We start from the raw sequence: 26,966 nt of genomic DNA on the forward strand, positions 1-26,966 counted from the left end.
TCTGTACAGCTTTCTGACAGACTCTGAGATCACCCGCTGCCAGTTTGGTCACTTTGTATGTTGTGCATCAGTGCTGGGAGAAGTGGCCCATTGTGAGCAGGAGAAAGAGCTGCTGCATTGATATGACTGTGTGATGAACTACATATTCTTCCCTTCTTATCGCACACATGTACACACTTACTTTCCAAGTTAATGTTTCTGCAATGATCCTCTTCAGCAATGAAAACAGCTTTCAGAGTATGAACAGTGAATGCCTTTGGTCATCCAACCTGCTATGATTTGTAGGTACATTAGTGATGAGAATAGATTCAGAATTAACACTAAAAGCAGCAGAACTTCAAGCTGATGATTTCATAAGGGTTGCAAGAAGGATGAGTAAACTAGTGCCCCTGTCACTCATAGCACCATGTCACTCATGACCCAGCATGGTGTGCCAGGCCTCGTGTCACATAAAAGAGGCTGCTTCTGCCATTAGACCAGAACTGTGTATCCCCCCGTGTCACAGAACATTGTTTACCAAGTAAAAGAGAAATGCATTCCCAGAACATAAACCCCATGGAACACAGTATCATATGACACAGTGCTACACTGAGACATTCTGAGCCTGAATTTCAGAGAAGCTGAGGTCAGAAGTCAGATACTCAGCATTTCTGAAAAGCTCTGTCTTTATAATTTCTCCTTTGCCAGGCATGCTTGCCATAATCTGGGTGATATTGCCTAAGGTCATTCTGTTATTTAGGTAATTAATGGGAAGACATGCAAATCCTCCCTAACACGGAAGCAAGTGTTAATTTTATGCTTTATTGGCCTATTTTTCAAAATCATGAGCCAGTACTGCTGTTTTGCTCCTTTTCCAAGCTAAATGCATTTACCACTTAACACCAAAGGATGATTAAAACTGCACTCAGAGTGCGACATAGACCGTGATGGCTGATCATTTAACCATTTGATGCTGCAATACCATGAGGCAATTGGCTGTTGACATACCCTTTCTGCTGGTAACCCAGCTCAGGTAGCCAAGTGGCGTGTTGTGTAAAGACCACATTCCAAGAGAGCTGTAGAATGAATGAGGAAGCTGAACTGGTTTCTGTTCAGCTCTCAACAAGTTCACATTTTTTATCTTTCACAGCATTTACTTTCTGTATCTTGTTAGTTTAAATTGTTTTTTAAAATCACGTTTTCTCCTCTAGCTTCTTTCTTAGCATTAGGGGACAGACCTAGGACCTCAATTAATGGCAAATTTGAATAAAAGGAAGCTTTCTTTATGATAGTGTAACCTGTTTAGCCTACATACAATGAGAAAGCAAAACGCAGAACGGAAGCATCAATAGACAGTTAAAATGATCTGACCTCTTGTCAGCTTTTTGAGAACCTGGCAGCAAAAGGAGGTCAGGTCTTGGTGAGTTCCAGTGGTTCTACCTGGGCATTTGTGAGGGTAGTGGGAAAAGCAGCTTAAAAACACCTGATTGCACTCTGCAGCATTAATTTTTGTCATTACTCCAGCAGATTAGACACTGTCCAAGCTACACACCCCAGTATGTGTTCAATACTGGGAGGTGGCCTGAAGCAGGCCAACAATCTTTGTGAGTTATCCTCACATGAACCCCAGGCTTTCCAGGTAAGGCATGTTATGGGCCCATACGGCTGGACAGTAACACTGGTCTAATAGATAAGGTGCTGGGCTCTTAAAGCAGGTAATTGTAGGTTCTAGTCGCCACTACGGTGATTCACCACCCTCCCTAGCAGGTCAGGAATGGAGCAGCTTGAGGTAATAGGGGACAATGGCAGCATGTGCTGCCCCGGACTGTGCAACATTGAGGGAGTCACCCCGAATCCTCAAGAACAGCTCCCGCAAAGCAAAAAAGGCAGGAAGTTCTCACAGAAAACTCCATCTAAAGGGAATGTGAGTTTTAGTATGCAGGCCTGCAACTTCTGAGGGGAAGGGTAAAAAAAAAAGGGTAAAACCTCAAAAAAAAAAAAAAAGTTTAAAACCTCGAACCATTTAGGGACCTTTGGGAAAAAAAAAAAAGGTTAAAAAAGTTATGGTTTGACAGAAGAATCAAAAGACAGAAGCTTCTGCTAACATCCCAATATATAACCTAAGCCTCAGTTTAACTGAGCTGAAACTCTAATTCCACATTTGTAGAGGCAGAATCTGTAAAATCAATCTGAAAAACATGTAATGGCATCTACATAGAAATTAAAATGGGTCTTTAATCAGATTAAAGACAGTGTTTTTATCAGCATGGAATAACTGAGATTTGGGAACTTTTGCCATGCAGACAGGTATGTCCAGCTACCTTACTGCTACAAATTAGAAGGAATCCCTGAAGGAATGTATTCCTCCTTTGAATGAATACTTGGATTTTCAGCTATGTTAGTATAAACTCAGCTGCAGACAAGGTCTAAATTTAATAATTACATTTAGTCCTAACCTAGTATTAAGTATGAATCATGACTACTGGCTGTATCCCAGAATAAGGACATATACATTCTCTACACAGAAATTTACAACTGTGATAGTTATCACAAGTAATAAGTACCAGGCTATAAATACTTCACCTGTGGACAAGCACTACATGGCTGAAATCTTGTGCAGCTGTTTTTGAGCCAAGCAAGGATGCCTGTTGCAGCTCCACGTGCCCACTTTCCTCTTGTGCTGCCTCCCTTTTATCTGTTGGTGATTTGAACTGCAGCTTGTGTGGCCTCCCTCTACAGTGCTGAGCTTTGTAACATGTGGGTTGTGCTGCACTTTGCAGGTGCCTGCAGAGAGCTTTGAATGAGACACTGAGCAAGAATAACGTGCCAGGAAGATTTTCTTGGTTTGGAAATATTTTTATTTCCCTTGCTATCTATCTTAAAGAGATGATGTTGGCTGAACTCTTTAACGTATTTTCTGCCTGAGCCCACTGCCAGAACTCAGATGCTGTAGGCTAGACTAAGAATTGGGATGAGGGAATTCACAGACTGAGGTGGAGTCATTCAGCCCTCTTCCTGTTACAAACAGTAGTTTAGTTATTTCTGTCAGAAAGACACTTGAGATTCCCTGTACTGTGATGAGAACTCCCTCTTTTCCTGGTATAATATTTTTAGTAAGAGCTTTGACTCTTTAGAAAAAGTGCTTTCTGAGTCCAGGAGGGAAAAAAAAAAGTAAAATCAAAAGTAAGGCCTCTGAAGGTTCGTACAACATTTAAGGAATCTGACGGAGTTTTCAGGGCCCTTAGTTGAGGATGGCATAAGCTTATTACAGGGTATGTTTCACTCTTAATTTGGAGCAAGACAAAATTACCCTTAATTCCCGTCTTCTTGCATTCAAATATAGTATATAAGCAGACTAACCAGAAAAGTTTCTTTCCCCACTTCATGCACACCATTGGACATGCAATATGTAGAATCATAGAATAGAATCATAGAATCCTTTTGGCTGGAAGACACCCTCAAGATTATCAAGTTCAACCATTAACCTAACACTGGCATTAACCCATGTCCCTAAGAACCTCATCTACGCATCTTTCGAACACCTCCATGGATGGTGACTTCACCACTTCCCTGGGCAGCCTGTTGCAATGCCTGACAACCCCTTCCATGAAGAAATTTTTCCTAATGACCAATCTAAACCTCCCCTGGTGCAACTTGAGGCCATTTCTTCTTGTTCTCTCACTTACTCAGGAGAAGAGACCAACACCCTCCATGCTCCAGTCTCCTTTCAGGTAGTTGCAGACAGCGATAAGGTTTCCCCTCAGCCTCCTTTTCTCCAGGCTGAACAGCCCCAGTTCCCTCAGCCGCTCCTCATCAGACTTGTGCTCCAGACCCTTTACCAGCTCCGTTCCCTTCTCTGAACTCTCTCTAGCACCTCAAGGTCTTTCCTGCAGTGGGGGGCCCAAAACTGAACACAGGATTCACTGGTTTGGCCTCACCAGTGTTGAGTACAGGGGGACAGTTAATTCCCTGGACCTGCTGGCCACACTATTTTCGATACAAGCAATATATATATATATATATATATATATATATGTATATACACACACACACTGTATATGAATATATAAATATATACTTTAAAATGTGGCTGGCTATTTAAGGTGATCAATGAACTATTAATTAGGAACAAGAGCTGTATCAGAACTGTGAATCTTGCTTTTATTTTTACTTCTTGGGATAAAAACATCATGGCTATTTCTTTTACTATTTTTCTAATTAATTAAGCATTAATGAAAGTATGTACATGCTATTAAAAATGTGCATTTTGTACATTTGTACACAAATCTGGGTACAGTGTGGTTTATGGACATATATACAGTATGAACATATAATGTACAATTGTAGATAAAATGAACAACAGGACTTAAGAAACATACTTTCTGTAAAAACAAACAAACACACACACACACAAACCAAACAAAAAACCAAACCAAATCAAACAACAGGAGAAAAATTAATCCGAACATTTATGATTCCTGAGTTCAGATTCAAATCATTTTAATGCTTACAAGTTTTGCTCTCACTGTTTCATTCCATTTTCAGCTTCTGTCCTTGAGCACTGACTACTATAAATAAAAGTTTTCATTACCTCTCCTTCTGGCTTTGAGATATTTCTAATCCTTCATTCACACAAACACATCTATCCAGCTACAAATATGTGCTTATTTCTATTTATCTCACTTGTTGGTGACATTTTTCTATTCATTTAATCAGCACATTCCATCCTAACTTGTCTTCTGTGCAGACTCTTATTCACCAGTTACATCCTCAAACTCTTTATCATAATAAAAGTATGAGCTCATCAAAACACACAAACTCAATTTCTTGCAAAGGACATAGGTTTATTTGCTTTAAATTGGAATTTGGATAGAATGACAATAAAATAAATGTTAGAGGTTTAATTTCTGACAGGTATTACTTAGTTTACACAGTACACAAGCATTTTTAATTGTACTGCAGCAAAACCGTACTAAGGAGAACTGAAGAGAAGTGGACTCTTTAAAAAATCCCTAGCTCAGTTAAAGCTTGTTTATATATGAACATTGCGTCCATCTAGCTAAATGAATTTAGGTGCGCTTTAATTACATTAATGCCAACTTCTTGGAACAATATCCATATACCATACTGATAGCATCTTTAAAGAAATTCGTTGAAGTTGGTAAAAAAAAAAACAAAACCAAAACACTAAGGCCATGTGCATTTTGGATTAGTTTACCAGTTACATCAGTGTAGTTGAATATTTGATTTTGTTGTCTTGATTTCCTTCCCAAGTGATAAATGAAGCTGGGGAAAATCTTTCTCCAGTATAACAAGAACACCTACATGACTCAGAGAATTACAATGGTGTAATTCCACTGGTTAACACCTACACCCCAGATACAGGTTTCATTGGACTGTAAATAATTTTTTAATGCAAAGTTGGAATAAAAAAATGCATCTGCCACAGAATACAAATTCCTTTGTCAATTAAAAATGGATCTGCTAGAATAATTTTGTTCAAAACTTTTGAAAACTCCAGCAGACTCCTGGGTATTGCATCTATGTACTGCTATACTACAGATCTGTTGTAGTTACCTCAGAATGACTGGATCAGCCTCTTCTTCTTCTTTCCACATCTGTGCTCCAAGTGCAAGGCCTCTGGCTATCCTCCTTTCTGAACTGGTTCAGGCAATGTACTTCCTCTTTCTTTGTGATTACTGTTGTATTTGGGGAAGTCACTGTCACCTCCACATGCCACATCCAGCACCCATGCTGAGAGACAACTTGGCACCACCACTGAGCGTGACAGACCCAAAGCCAAGGAGAGACAATACACTGAGTACTCATAGACTTCAGACATTGTCCATTTGGATCCTAACCAGGCCAGCAAAGAAGAATCAGGAAAAAAGCACTCATGTAAGTCTTTTTCAAGACATGTAAGGAATGATGTGACCAATCATGCCATCTCTGCACGCGCTTCTGCTGGAACAGCATTCAGCCTCTGTGAAGGCAATAGCAGGTGCTCTGACCATGGTAGGCTGTCCAGCTAAATGTTACAGCTGGGCTGCCCTCACTGTCCTGGGAATAGTCTCAGGCAGGGAGATGAGCTCTGGTGTAATCTGCCTTTGAGGTTGTTACAACTTCTTTTTGCAAGGTACTGCCTGAGGTGCCAGCAAAGTAGCTCCCTGTTCTGTGTAAAGCAAAATCAACTGCTTTATTCTAAACTGTTAGTTGAAGAGAGTAATTTCTTGTCATATTTATACATAACAAAAATGTTAAAACAAGGCCATTTTCTTTGTGGTGGTCAGAAAGACAACAATAATAGGAGAAAGCAGGAGAAAAGGGTTCTAAATCTGCACTTCACAAATTATACATATGATTTACTTATTGAGTAATGCTCCCATTTTTGATAATTTTCAGCTAGAAGGATCACTCTCAGTTTCTCTTCCTCCTTCCTCTTACTGACGATTAGCATGAGTCAGTCTACAAAGCATCAGCAGTGTCAGTGACTCAGCCATGTGACACGTGACACGTGCTCCATCAGTCCATCTAGGCATAATTTTTAAAAAGAAGCAAACACAAGTTTTTGTGCTGTGGGAAGACAGCTCTTTCAATGTGATAAAAATAAAACATTCCATCCAACCACCCACAGAAGAAAGTGACCCCATATAGCTGACCACTTAGTTGCCACCCTAGTGATTGTCAATGCATTTTGTTTCTCTCCAGAAGGCCAAAAAAGCATTTTTCCTTTTGGTTTACATATAATTTGAAATAAGTAATATTCAGAGTTCACGGTATATTTTCCAAAAACTGGTTCATATAAAGCTTGTGAGTACTTGCCTCCTTCAGTCTATAGCCTCCAAGTACAGAGTGCTGCTCCCACTGTTAAAGCCACTGAGCGAACTCCAACTGGTGATCAGAGCACTTCCATCATTCTTTCTCTGCTGAACAAATATTGTGCAGCATATGTTCTATATGAGGGAGGGCTTAGAAAGAAGCTCCAAAGACAGAGGAGATTTGATGTTGTTTATGAAGTTATACATTATGTATAGGGGATACTTTATACTTGAAGAGAGTAAATCTATTTTCAGTCCACAGCTATCATTCTCAGTATGTTGTGAAGCGAGTGTGTTTCTGGCAGTGCTGATCTCAACCACGTGTCAAAGTTTCCTTGATCGCTCACAGAGTTCCACTTGTCAAAGCTCTTTCTCCTCTAAACACATAAGAGATGTGGCTCATGGTGGTATTTTTCATTCTTTGCTTTCTTTCCAGTAAATGACCCTAATTCAATGTTTTAAATAGAGGTTCTGAGATATTTTATTTACAGACTGAGTCCTAAGGAACATTCCTCAGACACATCCCTCTTTTTTTCCCTGAGTGAATGCAGAGTTTCTGCAGATATTTGTTAGGTGTGAATGTCTTTGGAGAGGACTGTTTAAATTGTCAGCAGATACTAAACACCACTGGCAGTTTCAAAGTTTAGTAAAATAGCCGACACATCCACAACAGCAGTATTACTGCTAGGGGAACCAAGAACAGCATAAAACAGTCTGAGAGTCTTCTGAAAATCTAGTCTAACAAATACCACTTATGCGGTATATTTCAACTTCAAAGTGATCTAGTTAATGAATCCTTATATTTCACCCTGGCAGCAATTCAGAAAGCTGGAGCTCCATAACACTGAGTTGATTAGAGTTATCTTCTCTATTTTTAATGAGACATATAATAACACAGGGAGCTTACTGCAGAATCAGCATCCTGAGAACCATCTGCAGGCCATGTGCTTGTAGAAGTGGAAACATGGAGAAAATTTCTATTTCTCTGTTTGTTGTAGGTCTTACAGTGGTGTCTTGGACAATGGGAACCACATAAAATTCAGCAGGAGTCAGATGTTAGCCTAACCTGTGTTGTCAGGTTACCTGCATACAGCAGAGGCTACGCAATACTGAACAGGTTAAAGAGAAGTCAGACACTCACTGAAGCAGGCTCTGCCTGACTCCTTGCCTCTGAGTGATTACTGAACAACAAACATTCCAAACTGGGATTCACGCTCCACTGTACAAACCCCTATGCCAAAATAAGAGATAGCCCTCGCAGCATATAGAACCTACTCTACAGCTTTTCAATTGTCATACATATTTTATTTACATATTTCAGTATGTGCTGTTCCTACTCTGTTCCAGGATTACTTGGTAAACATTTTTCTGCATAATAATCTGATTTGCAATTTTACTTGCAACATTCTTCAGTTTAGTAGCTATTTGATATTTGTCAGAAGTTATCCAGACAAGAAAGAAGTCCCAGTGTTTGAATCATTTTACCTGGAGTACCAGAAGCAATGGGATAGTCAAAGAGAGATGACAAATATAATGTGCATTTACAAGAGGGAAAAGAAAATGCAATCTGCTCCTGTGTCAGCAATTCTTATCTTGCTAGTAAAGGCTTGAAAAGGTTTTGAAAAAACAAAGGATTCTGTCATCTGGCACCAATGCCCAGAGCAACAAGTTTGTAGACCTGACTGACTCCTCAGGGCACTAGCATTTTTGAAATATCAATTAAAAATATTAAAAGAGTGAACTACATGATCTAAAGAAATAATTTTAAAGAATTTGATTCTAAATGTAAGAAACTGAGTAAATTAAAGCTTTATGTGAAATCTATTCATGAGTGGAAGCTTTATTTGGAGTCTGATCACAATTTATAGATTGGATTATTTCCTCCCACTGGATTTGGCAGGAGCTGTACTTGGTAACAGCATATTAAACTATTTAAATCTTAAATGAATCATCAACTTCCTGTATACACTTACACTGTAACACAAGTGGGTTTTGTACAGTGTAGCAATAAAGCAATGCTTTTAAGAGGTCTGCTCTGTGCTGAACTGCATTTTCCTCACTGCTTTACAAAAAAAAAATCTATGATCTCAGGAAATACAATCTGTAAAATTCTACTGCTTAGTTGTTGTATGCTGTAAAAGCAATTTTAAAATATATGTTTAGTCATGGTATAAAGTTAGCAGCAGCCAGAGTATTCAGATAAATGAGGCTGAAGTTAATCTTAGAAACATGTCCAGCTCTTTCATCAGAGTCTCCTTTCTAGAAAAAGACCCTGAAGAAGAGCCAGGGATTTGTAAGTAGATACAACTGGAAAAGGAGAGAGGGAGTGACACAGTATCTCCCTCGGCCAATAAGTCTGCTCAGAAGCTTATGCAATGGGTGTTGGCTGCACAGTTTGAGAGTGTTCTCCCTGGAGAACATTCACTGTAATGCTTCTCGCTGGTGGCGGGGAGTTGAAAGGTTACGAGATGTCCTATGGCCAAGATTGTATGAGGAAATAGGTGCTTCGGGGTGAGACACGGCTTGAATGCCAAGGAATCTGTGAACACTGGGAAATTATGCTTTGGCTTTTCTGGGTGATTTCAAACCTTCTGACTGACAGGAAGAGACATTAAGAAAATTCCGAGACAGCTAGAGGAGTTGTCCTTCTTCAAACAGCAAAAAAAATTTGAAACAGCGCACTGAAGCTTTCTTCTCGAAAGTGAGGCACAAACCGGCTCGAAAAAAAACTAAAAACCGAAATGTAAAAAGCAAATAAGATTTCCTCAAACCCACCGCTGTTCCGGCGCCCCGGTGAGCGCTGCCGCGCCCCACAGCCGCCCAGCGCCGCCACAGCCGCCACGGCGAGGCGCGAGCGGGGCCCAACCGCCCCAACGGCCGAGCGGCTCTCGCCGCCCTCTTCGTGAGGGAAGCTCCCAGCCCCATCCACAGCTGTAAAGCCGCTCCCAGGCCTCACACCATTACCGGGGTAAACCAAACCCGCTGAGAGGTTTTATCCTGCTGCCCTGCAGGTACGATCAGCCTTTCTTTCCAACTGGGCTGGGGCGGCGGCCCCGCCGCCCTCAGAAGGAACCGCGCACCATATTCACCGTCATTGAGGGCACCGCTTATTACCGTATATATCCATATGGACCTCCCCCGAAAGGAGGCGTTACCGTATGCACCGTCACTAACCCGCCGCCGCATTTCACGACGTGAAGCCCAACACGTGCTCCCGTATATGACAGCAGAAAAGCGCAAGCCCGTAATGCCCCTCATACACGCGGCGCACGGGAGCGGCGCATGCGCCTTGCGGCGGCGAGGGCGGTAGCGCGACCCGGTGGGGTGAGGAGGAGCGGCCGGTCCCGCCTCCTTCCCGCGGCTCTCGGTGGTGGCGAGGCCTGCCCTGAGCCGGATTCGCCGGCCGGCGAGCCCCGGGGGTAGCGCGGAACCATGGCGCAGCGGACGGCGGCGGAGAGCGCCAGGCAGCAGAGGCAGCTTCTAGAAGGTGCTGGGGGATTGGGGCGGCGGGGGTGCGCGACCTCATCCTGGCAACGGGCAAACAACCGCCCGCCCGGGCCGGGGACGTTGCCCGCTGCGAACGGCGCCTACCGGCGCAGCGGGCAACGTCCCCGGCCCGGGCGGGCGGGAGAGCGGCAGCGAGGCCGCCTCAGCGCGGCTGGTGTTGGGGGGGGGGATGAGGCGGGTTCCCGCCGCGGGGCCTGTCAGCCCCTGCCCTCCGAAATGGAGCAGCTGCCCGCCCCGCACATGATGAGGAAACACGCGTGGGTTCGTGTGTTATTCCACATCATGGCAGTACAAAAAGTGGTAGTGTCAGAAAGTGCGGTTTACTGTATTTTGTATTTTCGTCCTCTAAGTTGTTTTATTATTATTATTATTACTATAATTATTTGGTTTTATTTTTTCTTTGTCTCTGGAGAAAATGTTATAAATAACCACTGCTTAGTTATTCACACTTCTAGCTGCTACATGGATACTACCTTCTCTTCCTTTGGCCTTAGCAGAGCCGGTGTGCACTTGTGGGATCACGCTGACCTCAAGGCAAAAAAGCGTTGAAGCCAGTAAAATTGCCAGCTTGTCTGTGGGTTTCATCATCCTTTTGCTGTGTTTCACAACAGTCAGGTGGCAGAGTGACCCGACCCACTCGAATGTTGGCATTGTAGTCATGCCACTGGCACCCACAATTGAAAATACAGCCTTGGCGTTTTTTGTGTTCTTCAGGTGACCAAGACTGGTGCTCCCTGCAAAGCTGTGCTAGCCCAGCAGTGTCTGAGGAGAATGTTTTAATACATGCACACCCTAGTGTGGATGCAGAGAGTTCTTACGGTTTATTTCTGTCTTTAAATTTCTTATGAGCATATAGTTCCGTTTGTGCTAATCAGTGTATTGGCTAGATATGGTCATATTGCTGAAGTATAGAAGAGGCCTAAATTGTTATTTTGTCACTTATTGCACTCTTAATTATTTCATTTACACAAGAGTTTAAAGGCTAATAAAAACTTATATAGACATATTCAAGATTTTTACGTGAGCATAAAATATGTGTAGTTCCCAGGTCTGAGAACAGTAATCTTTATATGCCAGCCTGGTGTTTGTGTTTTCTCCTGATGCGTGCGTCTCACCCAGCTGGCTAGTGGCTTTGCCTGGTGTTTGTTCTTAGGAGAAAAAAACCCAAAATCTGTTAATGAGCTTGTTTCAAAGTTGCGTTGTACATACTGAAGATTTAACTTCAAGTGAAATCTCGAGTGCACTAGACTGGCAGAAGATTTCTGGCAAAAAAGGGAAAATATGAATGGCTTCCTTAGTTTTGTTCTGGTTTTTTTTTTTTCTCTTTACAAATGTATTTATTAACTGAGGCTTAAATTATTATGGATCATAGAAGTTGACTTCTGTGGGATGTTTGCCAGTATAAGAACTTCAGATTTGTTTGGAAGCTTTCAGGGAATGTGAGCCGTGTGTTGCATAAGTTATTGAAAGCATTGGTGGGAAGATACTGTCCACAGAGAGCTTACCTTAATATTTCCTTAAAGTATGAGTTTGAAATCTGTTGTGAGATGTGAGGGTTTTCTTTTTGTAGCTGTTGTTGTGTTTTTAACTTTGTTTCTGTTAAATTTCAGGGAAAGCCCAGGCAGAAGGTGGATCAGCTCGGACATCACTTCTTATTTTAGTGTCCATCTTCTTATCAGCTGCTTTCCTTATGTTCCTGGTATATAAAAATTTCCCACAACTTAGTGAGTAAGTATGTCAGGAGAGATTAATTTATTTGCTTTTCATTTGGTATCAAATTGTAGAGGAGCGTTCATGGGGTTATTTTTAAACTGCCATGAGTTAATTATAGACATAGCCTTATTTTTTTTAAAAGGGAATTTGAGTTTATAACTTAGAATGTCAGGATACAAAGCTCAAATTGAAATGCTAACCAGTAGGATCTGTGTAAACAGAGTTGTACTTGACCTAGGGTTTCTGCTGCACAGCTGAGATACTAGGTTTTGAAGAGATACCCTCTGTCACATTAGCAAGGGTAGTCCACTATGTTCTTAACCTTCTTCAGTTGAGAGCCAAAACATGCTTGGTTAGGGCTAGGGCTGTTTTAAAATTCCTTGTGCACTGGTATAACTAGAGGGTGTCATCAGGAGACATCCTTCTTCCTTCATATCTAAGCTTCACGTTCTCTTTTTCTCATTTTTGTTGGATCTAGTACTTGTCTTGGAGACGTAGATAGTTTGATGAGATGGAAGCCTGCTTGCTGACAACTTTCTTTTTTTCTTTTAGTAGTTAATTTTCTGTCTGATTAACTTGCTCAACAAGTTCAGTTTGCAACAGTCCAATCACTAAGTCTGATACAGAGGAAGAGAGGACACTCAACTGTGCTGCCCAGGGTTGCACTAGATTAAGGTGTGACATGAGATTTTGCTCTTAAAGCTTTGTTTGTTTGCGAGATAAAGCTCTGCCGCTTTTGCTGCACTTCAAATGTTATGACCCTAGCATTGAGGCAGTTACAGTTGGTTTTGGCTGAAACATTGACTGCCGTTCAGTTGCCAGTGTTTGGTTTGAGTAATTATTTCTATTTGATCACTGCTTGGTAAGAAAAAAAGAGTCCTAGAAATGAAACATTATTGTAATGAATTTTAAAAAATGGTTTGCAAATACCTAAAATTGATTATTTTCTGATATAAAACACACTGTAAATATGAAGTATTCATCTGAGAACATGATCATAACAATAATCATGTGGTCTGTTTGCTGAGGTTGTAGTATAGTAATATAGTATCTAATTGTCTGTATATTCAGTAAGTAATTTTACTATACTGTTTGATTTTATTTACCACCATTCCTGCTTTTTTTTCCCCAGAGAAGAAAGAGAATGTATAAAGGTTCCAAGAGATATGGACGATGCAAAGGCTTTGGGAAAAGTCCTCTCCAAGTATAAGGACACATTTTATGTTCAAGTGTTAGTGGCTTATTTTGCCACATATATTTTGTATCCTTTTTCTGCTATTAAAGACAGTTTTCATGTAATCATATTTCTTTGAAAAATAAATGAAAACTACAAAGTGATAAATTCTTGATCATGGGTGAAGGAGGCTAATGTACCTGGACATGTTTATAAATAGACACAAATATTCTAACATCTTTGAACTTAAAACCAATACTTATGTGTTTCAGTATGCTTTTCGTACTGTACGAAAGGTTTGAGTAGAAGGAAATTGATGCATGCAGGTATAGTAGTAAATGCTGTTGGGGATTTGCGTGCAGCTTCACCTTGACTGTCTGTTATGGACAATATTTTTAGCTTGATATTAGACTTGGTCTCATTTTAGTCTCATGCTAACTTTTTAAAATGCAAACTGAATTGCCAGTTAGAAATTACTGTTGGTTCTCAAGGAAAACTGACTAGTGCAGTGCTCTTCCTTGAGATGTTCAAAAGTGCTATATAAGGGTAATTTACAGCATGTTTTACAGCATTTCTGAAGGAAAGTGTTTTGAGCTTTCTTTGATCCCTGCAGTGCCCACATTCAAAAAGTGCTTTCTGCCTAGGGAGACACAAAGGCTACCTGTGTTCTGTGTTAACTTATTTTTCTTGAGTGCTGAATATATTAATTAATCATTAAACACACTCCTAACTGGAACTCTTAACTGAAGGTTAATAACTTTGAGAAGAGGTCTGTTTCATAGTTAAACGCAGAAGGCTTTTGTAACTGAGAAAAATCAGTGCTGAATGTGCCATTAATAATTATCCTCTAGCTCATTCTTTTTAAATGTAGTTCACAAATAATAGATTTATGAAGAGAATTAAAATGTTAGTTTATACCTTAACAAGAAGTAGAACAGAACTGGCTGTTTATGGAACTACTATAACAGCTGATGTGATGACACTTACTATCTCAGCAGTAGACTGTGATCAGTTGAGAATCATGTTACAGTTATCTCAGAACTTTGTCACTTTCTTAGAAAAAGCTGTACTGGTTGTAATGAATTTAAGGGAGATTATTTGGCTTTTTGATATTTCAATCAGTTCAGCTCAGATAAAATAGTGTGCAGCTTCATAAATACCTGTTTGGGGGCATCACATCATAGTTTCAAGTATGCTTAGCGAGCCTTAAGCTCAACAGCCTGTTCACATATGTTGCAGAAACTTAATTTTTGCCTTTTTGAAAAGTTCTGGCTGAAATTAATGATCATGTATCCTAGTTATGTAGTGATTGCACCATGCCTGTTTGTAAGGAAGCTGTAGTTGCCTTCATAAATGTCAGTCTTCCATGAAACTCCCAGTGGTTATGGGCTCGGACAGTTCTGTGAACTTTTAAGAGAGAATAACTGACATCTGCATCTTTCTAGTCAACAATGTAAAATCAGAAATATGTGTTTTCTGTAATGTCCCAATAAATCCCCAGTGTCAATTATGGCACAGATAAACAAAAAAATGTAGTACAGGTTTTATTATTTAATGACTGATTTTTGTATGTGTAATAATAAATCTACTTGTTGTTTCTCTGTGCTCAGGCTTCTTGTGCTACTATACAAATGGTATTTTGAGGTAAAGATCTTTAGAGGCTACGCCTATTTATGTTTTTTCAAATTGTAATATGTATCTTGTCTGCTTATAAAACTAAGAATTGGGGAGCTTTTTATTTTCGTTTTTCCTTAACTAAGATGCATCCAGCTTACAAACATTTGCTATTCCTGGGTCTATATTTCTCAGTATCCTGTCAGGGTTTCTTTATCCATTTCCACTGGCCTTATTTCTTGTTTGTCTGGTAAGTATGGAAAACAGTTTGTGAGAATCTGTATTTCTATCCATTTGGAATACAACCAAGCATCTGAAATGTGTTTGAAATGGTCAGAATCTGAGTGGAATGGGGTATACTTTAATTTAAGAAATTAATGAGTTCTCATTCATCTCTGTTGTGAGAATGGTGTTACCCACAAAATTCACTGTAGCATTGGGTGGTGATAAAAAAACCGAAACAGCTTATCCAAGTTTTCTTAATAATTTTATTAATAATTTTCTGAGTGTAAATCAGCCAGAGTTTACTTTAAATTTGGCTGGTATCCACCAGAACCCAAATGTAATTTCAGAACAAGATTACTCCATTTTTATTATCACGCTACAGAACACATCTATTTAAAAATGGCTTAAATATTCACAAAGCTTAATTTAAGATACAACATGTGTTCTTGACAAGCTTCACAAAATATCATGTACAAAAGATGCAGTCATAATGAGCCTTAGTTTTTAAGAACGAGAAAATTGAGTACTTATGGAGGACCAAGGTGACGAATTCCATTGTGTCCCTTATTTGCAAAACTTTCACTGTTCAAAAATCTTAAAACAGAACTGCAGAAGCACTCGATATTAACTGATAAGTAATCAACACTGTCTACTTTGAATGTTAAGATTGATCTAAATGCCTTGGAAATAAAGGAACTGTCCTGTGTCATCTTGGGTCAATAACATTCATGGGGGTGTGTGCCTGCTGCAGAAGGAGAGCCCTTCAGCCTCAAAGAAGGGTCGCATAGAAGCAGGCTCTGTGGTTTAGTTAATAGGGATAGAAGGTAAATAGAGTTTTTGCTCATTTGTTTGTGTTTTGTTTTGTTTTCCCCAGTGCTCAGGACTTGGAGCTTCATTCTGCTATATGCTTTCATACCTAGTGGGACGTCCTGTTGTGTACAGATACTTAACAGAAAAAGCAGTGAAATGGTCAGAACAGGTAAAGTTTCTAGAGATGCTGAAATTTGACAGAAAATGTATGGTGGAATAGCATGGAAAACTAGGGGGTCTCATGCTCATGTGTCTAGTTACAAAGAACGGATTCTTACTCCTTTCTGACACTGTGTAGTTATTTTCTCTGAGTGTTTTTAAGCAGTGGGGAGTATTCCTGATTTTATGGTATTTCCTGCGAGGAAGTTGTTTTTACCTAGGAAGAGTTTGTAACTGATAACCCCCCCTGGTTTAGCTAATGTCAATAAGAAACATCTCCAGTTTCAATTTAAAGCAATAGCTCTCTAAGCATCAGAACTGATGAAAGCTGGGGTTGTGTTTTTTATAGGGGAATAAAACCTGTAGCTGTATGTCTAATTGCAGAACCTTGTTTTGAAGATGTTACTGTGGTTGGAGCATTTAGAAACTTTCTCTTACGGTATCTGGTAACAGTTTCAGCAAGCGATAACTGTCAGGTGAAGTTAAAGATTCAGTACAAAATCATAGTGTGATTAGTATTTGACCTCATGTCTCTTGCTTTGATACTCTCAAACATGTTCAAGCAGATTTTTTTTTCTTTGCAAGTATGAAGCACAACTTATTACTGTAATCTGGTCAAGATTTTTGAATTGCATAAAAATATCTTAAACTTGTTCCTCACTAGATAAGATGCTGAGCTTTGCCTGGCACAATTGACCTTATTTAATAATATAGTAAGTAGTGTTTTGACCCTTGACCCAGGTCAAGCTTAATGTTGCAGTATAATCTTGAGGCTGTTCACTGAGTAGCAAATGGTTACTATTTCCATTAGTAGAACTACATATGTAATTATATGTGCAGCTCATATCTCACTGTTTCCAGGTTAATTGGACTTGTCATGCTTGCATTTCGAGTGCTAAGATGTTTTATATGTGGGATTAATTAATGTTTAAATATTTGTCCTTTACTAAGATTTAAAAAAACACAGTGATATTACTGAACAATAGCAGGGCTACTGACTTTAGTGTTGCAGTTAAAGCTAAAGTTGGGGAAAAGTAGGGTTGTGACTGGGGTGAATTGCTACATGAGATTTCAGATGGAATTGTAGTCAGACCAGGTTTGATTTGAACTGTTTGGGGCCATATGATCATGCCATGTTTAGGCTTAGGTTTAGTGAAGGCCTGCCAGGAGAGGCCAACAGTGGTGGGTGCTTTGCTATCTGTATGACTTGGTTTGAGGTGACAGTTATTGTTTGAGAGGGCTGATGTGCCCAAGCCAGGCTGGAAGGAGAAAAGGCTTTCTGTAGTACTAGTGTAAGGAGCTGGGCTAGACTTGAGAATATAATGAAGACTGTAAATAAAGTTGGGGCTATTGTGGTTGTACCTGGGTAAATGTTAATGCTAGGCATTCTCACGTATGAGTAGATAGGTTTTGCAACTCTGTTGGCAGCAGCCACTTGATAAACTTCAGAGCCATGACCCGGGTAAGTGTTACAAGTTTGATTATGAGTTAGGACAGAATTGGTTGAGGACAAACTTCATTGATAGTTCCTACAGAAGCTTTAGAAATATGATAGCAAGCTGGCCGTGTTGACTGGGCTACAGTTAAGACAGGCAGGGGTTGCTGCACTAAAGTTAGGGTTAGGTGTGCTGCTGTGCCAAATTATTTATTTGCTGTTTAAGGTGGCTGATTCAGACACATCATCACCACGCTCTACCATTGACTGGTATTTCTAGACTAACTTCAGTTCTATTCAACAGGTGATTCACTGATGACTCTTCCTTGAGTCACTCATTGTTTAACTCATTTTTGTTTGCAACTTGTAAATGTCTACAAAAGATACACCAAAAAAAATCCCCTAACAAACCTTGTCTAGTGAAATAATTGTGTATTTTCAAGGCAGGGATAATTTTACTCATTTTGTTTCATTGGTTTTGTTTTGGCAGGTTGAACGACACAGAGAACACCTCATTAACTACATAATATTTTTGAGAATAACACCTTTTCTTCCCAACTGGTTTATCAATATAACATCTCCTGTAATTAATGTGCCATTGAAAGTATTTTTCATTGGCACTTTTCTAGGTAAGAATTCTGGCTAGTGAACTGCAGTGTGGGGGTAGCCAGAAAAAGGGATATTCTTTGCATCAGACAGGACGTGCTGTTTGGCAGAGATCACCACCTACTGGGTGGTGGGAAGTTTACACAAAAATATTGCTTTTGTACTTTCCAGTGTGTGTGGCTTATACCATCAAAAGTTTTTAATAGTCAGGGCTATTCTGATGTACTGGATGAGAGGTAATGAGCCCAGGCTTAATTACTTGCTTAAGGGAACATACATTACATGAACACTTTATTAGTAACATTTTGATCCACTACATGACTATAATACTTCTTTAAACTTATATTTTGAGCTCAGCATAACTGTGTGAGGATGTATGTGATTTCGATCTGAAGGGTTGTTTCTCCCCTTCCCACTCTGTTTGTTCATCATAACATACCTTCTTAGGAGTGAATTAATAATTTAACTAATGTAGTGCTAAAACTTTAGTTTTGTAATTGGCATATTTTTGCAAATACTTTGTAATCTGCTTAGGACACAATCTGTATTTTCCCTTTATGAACTTGAATCAGTTTGTAGAGAGACAACTTGAAATCTGCAGAGTCTAATGAGCAGAGATTATTACCTTTTCCTAGTCCTCTGTTTTTGAGTTGGTGTTAAAAGTATAAAAAACAGCATAAAGAAAGGTCTTTTGAGAAGTGTTTTTGTCTTTGAATTTTGTTTTACACCCCTCTTTAAAGAAAAAAAAAAAAAAAAAACAACAAACAAGTACAAGGCAACAAAATCTGCAGTTTTTGGTGTTAAAAGTTATATGACTGATTTATGTTTGTTTGTTTGTTTTTCCCATTTTTTCACCCTAACAAGCTGTTGTTTAATTCCCTGCTTCAGGTGTAGCACCACCCTCTTTTGTAGCCATTAAGGCAGGAACAACGCTGTACCAACTTACGACAGCAGGGGAAGCTGTTTCCTGGAACTCTGTGTTTGTTCTGATGATTCTAGCCATCCTCTCCATCCTACCAGCTGTCTTCCAGAAGAAACTGAAACAGAAGTTTGAATAAGGATCAAACTGGACCAGAATTTCCCATACTTCATCTCAGGATCAGCACTTCTGATATTTGTACATTTGCTTTTCTATTGGATCTTAAGCAATTAAAGGGGAGGCTTGTAATTGATAAGAATGTCTTTAAATGAACACCTTGTAAAATGCAAGGAACTGTGTTCAGAAGTGTACTACATATAGTTTTGTAACCAAACCATAAGTGGTTTACTTCGAGAGGGTATTTGTGGGGCCCTCAGGATGAGGGAAGTGAAAACACAGATATAACATTTTGCTCTGATTATCTGCAGAGCAAAAATTGTAATGTAGACATAAACCACAGATAATGCTTTCTAAAACTTGCAAGAAAAAAACCTTAATTATTCAGTGCAGTTTTGTAACACTCTGTAGGCTTGCATGTGATCTGGTCTGATTACATTTCTCATCAACAATTTTTTAGTTCCAAAATAATAGCATAATAACGGTGCTCACTCAGAAACAAAGGTTTTTTGCAGTACTTTAAGTACAATGATATTCATTCTCATCCTGATTGTTTACTTCTATTTATTAGTGCTCTGTGGACTTAAATACTTGAACCTACTAACTGCTTTATTAACTGGATTAACAAAGGCAAAGTGTCACATCATTCCCTCTTGTCCTCTGTAAAATTTAATTCTGGAAGAGGATATAAGAAGGGAGAGAGCAGGCTAGATTTTTTATTGTGGCTGGCTTATGACTTCAAGTTCTAATTTTAATTTTTTTAGTGTTGATTATTTTGTCAATATTTCACTTGCATAGATTTATCCTGCCAATTTAAGAAAATGATTGTATGGTTATATAAAACTCTCAGTTCTCAAGTGATATAGAAGTATGACTTTAAGCAGTGTAATATTACTGTTTCTCAAGCAATATGTAAAGAGTATAAAATTTTCCATTGCAGCTCAATTAGCTAGAAAGGTCACATACACAAATTGGTGCAGTTCTTATTAAAGAGCTGATTCCAAATAACATTCAAAGCATCACGTAACAGAAGGCTCATGTGTCAATGTATATAAAATTGAAAGGATGATTCCATTGTCTGGTTAGTCAGTAACTGGCAATAGGCAACCAGCTATGATTCACCTTTAAGTAAAAGTATATATATTCACTGAATAAGTTATATGATACATCCCCTTGTATGCTTATAACTGTTGTGGTTTGTTGTATTGTCCGTGGAATCCCATCAAATGAGGCCCTGATCAGCAAGGACCTGGGGTGTGCATATAAGTTTTCTCCTACTGAAACCAGTGCTGCTTATAAGCTTTAAGTTGTGCCTCTGGAGTATCTTGCTGAAATGGGAGTTGACACATTACCGTATGCCCCAATTCAGGGGTTTATTTGTCTGTATCCTCATGTCAACTCATCGTATGATACATCATTGAGATGTAAGATAACAGTTCCTTAAATGTGATAATGTGAAAGGTACTGGTACCTTTAAAGAGTTTTGTTCTTTTTGTAACATAATGTTAATTGACTCCTTCATTTCATCACAGTATTACATGCAAATATATAGTAAATATTATTGATACACTATTTGTCTTTATTTAAGTCTGAGCTGCATAGTAAATAGTATTTTTTACATAGGCAAAGGAATTAGTATCACTTCTGTTTGCAACTTTATTCTAAGATCATTTAGCTTCAGCAGTTGCTTTGTTATTTAGAATTTACTCTAGAAGTGTACTTTATTGGCATTTAAAACCAAACGGTGATTATTTTTATTGCTGCAGTTATAATCTCAGAGGACATCTACCCAAGGGATTTATTTCATAGTAAACCTGAGTGTGAATTTAGCTGTTGTGAGCAAGTATCCCCTGGACTACTGAGTGTGAAGTCACTGTAGATTTACAGCCTACTTTTCTGCATAGTTAATTTTTTTGTGCAGATAAGCTCTCAGAAAAAATTACCTACTACTTATTGTCCAGGGGCTTTTCTCAAAATTTCTCTCAGTTTCTGGTCAATAACAGATACTGTTGTAAAATCCCTTCTATTCTGTATAAAGCCAATGTTTTGGTGGAAATTTGACACTAAAGAAGGAACTGAATTATGTTTTAGTTTAATGTGAATCATACCATCACTTGACACTTTCACTGAGTTACATTTCACTTTAAGTGGGATCAGCCTATGTTACTGAAAAATCTGCTGCGTTTCAGCCATAGACTGGGTTTGCATCATAGTGGCTAAAAGCCTTAAGACCTTAAAAAGGTTGAAAATATGGTTCTTTCCCTTTGCAAAATCTTTGCCTTTTTTAAACCTGTCCCTTCTGTGTTTATCTTCAGCTGCCAAGAGCCTCAGGCAGTTTCCTGCCCTGTGAGTACTACTGACCGGTGTGAAGATAAGGAAGGCCTTGTGGAAAACCACTGTGCTGTGGAATACTGTACTAGCCTGCTCTTTTCTTTAGGGAATCCAGCAAGCAATCCAAGACATAGCCATAACGTTTTGACAGGAAAGTGTCTACCATGAAATACAACAGAAAATCAGGAAGGTGTAGCTTTAGGTGTGTTTTTTTTTTTTTTTTTTAATTGTAAGGAATTTTGAGCTGTTAGGTGACCCGTTTATCTTTTGGAATTTTTTCTGGTATGCACGTGACATCATTACTAAATGTCTCTTGCCATTTGATAATAAAGCTATGATATAAAACAAGAAATGTTGTATTTTTGAGTACAATGAAGCATGCTGAACTTCCTACTAAGCTTATTTTTTTCATTAACCTGTTTAAAAGGGATGAGTTCTTATTAAATGGTATTTTTAATGACTGATGAAAAATTAAACTGAGCTGATTACTTCTGTAAATGAGATTAATTCTGTTTCTGCCTTAATTTCAGAATACCTAGGTAAACTTCCTTTTCTATCTGAAATCAATTTTTTGTATACAACAGTAATTTCAAAAAGTTTTTATATTTTGCACTGGAAGGCAATTGAATCTAAATTCTTTTATCTTCTTAAATAGAACCATTTGCATAATTTGCCTTTTTTTTTTTTCCCATGAATTCTGGATATAGGGTTAAGACAAGAAGCAAAAGTTTAAAAATGACAAGACTTTCTTTAAAATATTAGTGAGCTATACTGTTTTGCAAAGTCAACAATTTTGTCAAGTTTGAAGAATTTTTTTTTTTTTATTCCTGAGAATATCAATGTATAGTTTCTGTGATAAGCTAGCTTTAGTATAGCAACTAAAATGCAGTGTGGATTGCTCTGCTTTGCATTAGAACTGAAGTATGCTGCCTGCCTCATACCATGCAGTTTACTCTGGATTAAGCTGAACAGCCAGCAGAATTGAGTCAGCCAGGTAGCTGATCAAGGACTCAAACACCCAGAAGCTACTGCAGGTATGTTTTTACAAATGTAAGAACTCACAGACTTCATGAGAGCTGTTGCTACGGGAATGAAATTCATACCTCTAGTGTTTTGCACTAGAAAGATTAAAAGGGAGTAAAAAGGGAAATGCATTTCTTTCTGTTCCTTAGTCACATATTTTTTTCTTTCATTCTTGTAAGCTATGACAGTGCAGTGATAACTCTGGGAATTGTGGGAGCTAAACCACCAAGAATCCTAGTTTCTAGTAGAATTCCTCCATTCAAAATTCAGTTCAACACAGTGAACAGATCCTGTCCATATGAGTGCCTATCCATTCCTTTGCACCCACTATAGAGCCAGTGCCAGAAAGGGGAAGTCTAAGTATCCCTCAAATATATAATGAACAGCTTTTCATAATGTGGGAGAATCTCTGTTGCAAGATTACAAAATAGGATTTTTTTCCCCAGGAGGCTGAAAATACAGGTCAAATTATAGAAAGCTTTTTTTCTGTCACGAAGAGTGTGAGGTTTGTGAACCATATATTTTATTGTGAGAGTGTTAAGAGGGAAATGAAAGAAGTCTCGACAGGAAAGCAGGATCCAGAGTGCCTTTTTCAAATTGCCCTCGAAGATAAGTTAGTTATTCTGATTATTTGTATGATCAATTGATGTCTTGCAGTGAGAAACATTTCCATCTAACTTGCAGCTGGTGTTCTTAATAGCTCCAGGTCATCCAAACTGAAAGAAGTTACGACTTTTAAAAAATGGCAATTAATATAAATAAAAGCATAATATGTTTACTAACATACCATTGCTCCCTTTTTTCTTCTTAAACATATTCCACCTAGTGTAATATTTCATGTTCCATTATTTTGTAGTACACAAGGAAGAATCTGGGTCTGGATTATGAGAGCTAAGATGAATGACTGCTGTTAAACTATGCAAGAGGCCTCATAAAAGCTCCTTTCTGTAGATAATCGTCAAAACGGAAAATTCTGCATGATTTGTGCCCTGGTATGAGAGGATGCATGTCAGGCGATTTGGTGTGCAGGCCATACTCCAGGCATCTGCTGCATGGTTATCACTTACACTAAATGCCTTGTCATTAAGCAATCGCAGCCAGTGTCAAGTGTCTAGTTTTGCAGACTGGAGAGCATTGCTTTAATCGTGTGTGTGTGTATATATATATATATATATATTTTTTTTTTTTTTTATTTTTAAGAATCCAGGTAGATCTCATAATCAAAGTAGTTCAAAGACATCATATCCAATCAGCAGCCTGACAGCTGTCGTGATCTGTTGCTGCTTTGAGCTCTGTTACCTTTCTGAACTTACTTCATCGTGGGAAACAGATGCACAGAAAACCGGCAGATACCCTATCTCAGACCTTCTCACTTCTCTGACCAGTGTTGAATAAAACTGTAACTTGCTGTTTGGGTTTCTTACTGCTTATTAAATAAACTCTTCCAATAATAATGACTCTGATTGTTGGCAAAATAAGTTTGAGTTAACTAGTATGAGGAATAATCAAGATATGTTCACATTAAGTTCTGTCTTCACTCCTTTAAAAATACTTTATTCTCTTTGATTTAAGGCTTGAGCTTGAAAATCCCAGTCTTTGTCATTGAAAACAGCAGCTGAATCAACAGTGGTAGTCTTGCCAAAGACAATGAATCTTTTAAGTCACTTCCTATTTACTAATACAGCTTTATGATTCTCTGGCTAAACAGTCATCGTTTCCAGAGCATTCACAATTTCACAGATTTTCTTCAACACCATGAAGAATACTTTCAAGAATTCGTAATGCAGAGTGTCATTGCCCTACTCAGGGACATATAAGCAATTTGCAAAATTTTCTGAAAAAATTGCCATATTTTTGGTGTTTTTTGTGATGCAAACATTGCTCAAGAAGATGGACAAATTAAAGCTACTGGCCTTTGAATGAGATGACACAGGTCTTGCTTGTGGTCACTGGGCAAGAGTATTCAGAAATGAAATAATCAAGGCAGGGGGAATATAAAATGGAAAAGAGACAAAATGGAGAGTGTTCCAGCTGCTTGGGTACACCTACTGGCTCCCTGGATTTAAGAGAGACCAGGCTGTAAGCTGGCTAGAAAAGCTGAATATTTATCTGACAAAGTATGAATGAGCTTTCCACAGCAAAAATTGTGGTGACTCTTCTCTTTCTTGATTAATTAATTTTTTGTTGTTTCTGGTTCATGCAGTTCCTCCCCTCTTGTTCCTTTCTTGAGGCAATTCAAAACAAGTCTGAATTTCCTAGTCTGAGACTTCTTTTAATAAAATATTTCTTGTCCCTTAACCCATTGCATAGCAAGGCATGTCCCTTAACCCATTGCATAGCAAGGCACTAGATAGTGCTGCTCAGCAGTAGTTTTGGTAATTCCCTGCTTACTTACTGGCCCATCTAACTTTATTTGCTAAATCTTCTAAGTACGTGGTTGTTGCTGGAACAGTCAAAGTCCAAGTAAGAACGATTTTTTATTTCCCCATTTTACTCTTTGCTTGAAGAAAAAACAAACAAAGAACCCCAACAAAACCAAACTGCTAATATCTGTGCTGTATCTTTCTTGCAAGTCCTTCTGTTACGCTCAGGCTATGATTTCTGTTTATAAGCATTAAACTGCAGTTCAGGCTTATTCAAAAGAAGTTTACCACATGTTGAATATGTTGTCCTTTGCCACACTGAAAGCTGACTGAGAAGCAAAATGTGCAAAAAAAGGCTAGAGAACACAGCAGAATAAAAGCAACCAGATTTAGGTAGTTCTGTTCTCTGTTGCTGACTTCTGCAGACCACCAGGCAGACTCAACCTAAATGTATATGCTTACTGTTGAGACTTTATATTGTTCCTAATTATCCTGCTATCTTTATTGAAATATCTCCCTCAGGTTCACTAGTGGTTTAAAATTGAACTGTCAGAACTGTCAACCAAATCTAAGCAACACTTTCACTCATTGATATCCATTGTGTGACCAATCCCATCTTAATCAAGTGAATACTAATAGCACCAGTGCTTCTTACAGTTTTTTCTGTTTCCCAGAAGGGTGGAAAAAACTCCACAATTCACTGGGCAAAATGGCATAAGAACTTAATTATTGTACTGAAAAAGGCTGTAGAACATTGACAATGAAGTGCTGTTCTAGCACCTGCAAAGAACTCTCTATGTTTTGGCAATGTGAACTCAAATATGTGGAGTTTCATATGTGGTTTAACCTGAACTAGCAAGACGGAATCCTCTTATCGATCAGTCTGGATGTCAGTCAAGCTCTGCCCCACCTCTGCCCCCCTTCCCTCACACCTGAGGGCAGAGCGCTCAGAAAAAGTCCTTGGCAGACAACAACAATTAAAAACATTAACTCTGTCTGGTGCATTATCTTCTTGTTCTCAAACTAAGTCTAAGTAATGACCACGCTAGCTATGAAAAAGAAAGATTTCTAACCGCATGAAGAAAATAAACTCACTTTCAGTCAAACCAGCACAATATGCTCGATAGCATGTTAAGTTAGATTGGTGCCAAATTAATTCAGCATTATGAATGCAACCTTAATTACTTGGTCAATCCTGGATAATAATCCTAAAGACTAAAAAGTTTTAATTTCTCCTTCTATAAGCCCTGCAAGATTGGGAAGAGTTTTGATGTGAAAGCCACAAGTGGAGAACTAAGTGAGGAGAGAAAGGGGAACTACTTACAGACCTAACTTCAGTCTCTCAAGGCTATCCCTGGTGCCCCTATGGTGAGTGGAAAGCCACACTCTCAGCCCAGAGCATGGGGGCATGTTATCAGTCCCTCAGGAGCTTGGTTGGAGTCATTCTTCTTTACCTGTTCACCAGGAGTTGTTTTCCTTTCCATGCTGCTGTGGGGGGGTGGGGATTTCACTCAGCTGTGCAAGCCTAACTGTTCAGAGTTATGTCTGTGATGTTAATTCAAATAGAAAATAAACAAAAAAACTCACAAAAACCCAACAATCCCAAAAGCACTTCCCCTGCAGGCACACTCCCTCCCCCAAGGCCCCGGTCCGGTTGCAGGGAATGGCTGCTCCATGAAGCTGTGGAGTCTCAGCAACCATTGGAGCTGCAGCCTTCAGGGCGCAGGGATCAAAAGCTGTCAAGCGACAGCGAAAGACCTAAATCCAGATGTGCTCGAAAAGTACCGCCATCACTAACGTGCTTCGGTGAGGAGCCCCTGGCAGAGCCTCCTCATCCCCGCTAACGGCGGGGGGGGTGGTCAGAGCCTCCTCATCCCCGCTAACGGCAGGGGGGGCAGAGCCTCTCTCTGGCTGCGGAGCGTCTTCGAGGGGAGCCCCTCAGACACCCCGGATCCCCGGCCCGGCGGCACAGAGCGCAGCTGCTGTCTATCCCGCGCTGCTCTCACCGCATCCCCTCACGGCCGCTCACCGGCCAAGCAGCCCCCGCGGCGATACCGCCCCCTTGGCCCCCAGTCCCCCGCCGGAGCAGCAGCATCACGTCATCCCCGAGCACAGGGCGCATGCGCAGCATTGCGGTTCCCGGCCCGGGCCGCCCCCCGGCGGGAACAGCTGG

General features: G+C 39.5%; 1 protein-coding gene across 1 annotated transcript; it reads left to right on the forward strand.

Annotated features, from left to right (window-relative positions):
* Positions 1-10,087: 10,087 nt before the first annotated feature.
* On the forward strand, positions 10,088-21,759 carry TMEM41B (transmembrane protein 41B). Its single transcript, XM_065839959.2, has 7 exons — positions 10,088-10,284; positions 11,915-12,032; positions 13,150-13,278; positions 14,962-15,055; positions 15,905-16,009; positions 17,925-18,063; positions 18,929-21,759. Exons 1-7 carry the CDS (start codon positions 10,230-10,232, stop codon positions 19,096-19,098), a joined length of 810 nt encoding a protein of 269 aa, XP_065696031.1. The 5' UTR covers positions 10,088-10,229; the 3' UTR covers positions 19,099-21,759.
* Positions 21,760-26,966: the final 5,207 nt, after the last annotated feature.

The sequence above is a fragment of the Patagioenas fasciata genome, chromosome 5, assembly GCF_037038585.1.
Source record: "Patagioenas fasciata isolate bPatFas1 chromosome 5, bPatFas1.hap1, whole genome shotgun sequence".
Taxonomy (NCBI): Eukaryota; Metazoa; Chordata; class Aves; order Columbiformes; family Columbidae; genus Patagioenas; species Patagioenas fasciata.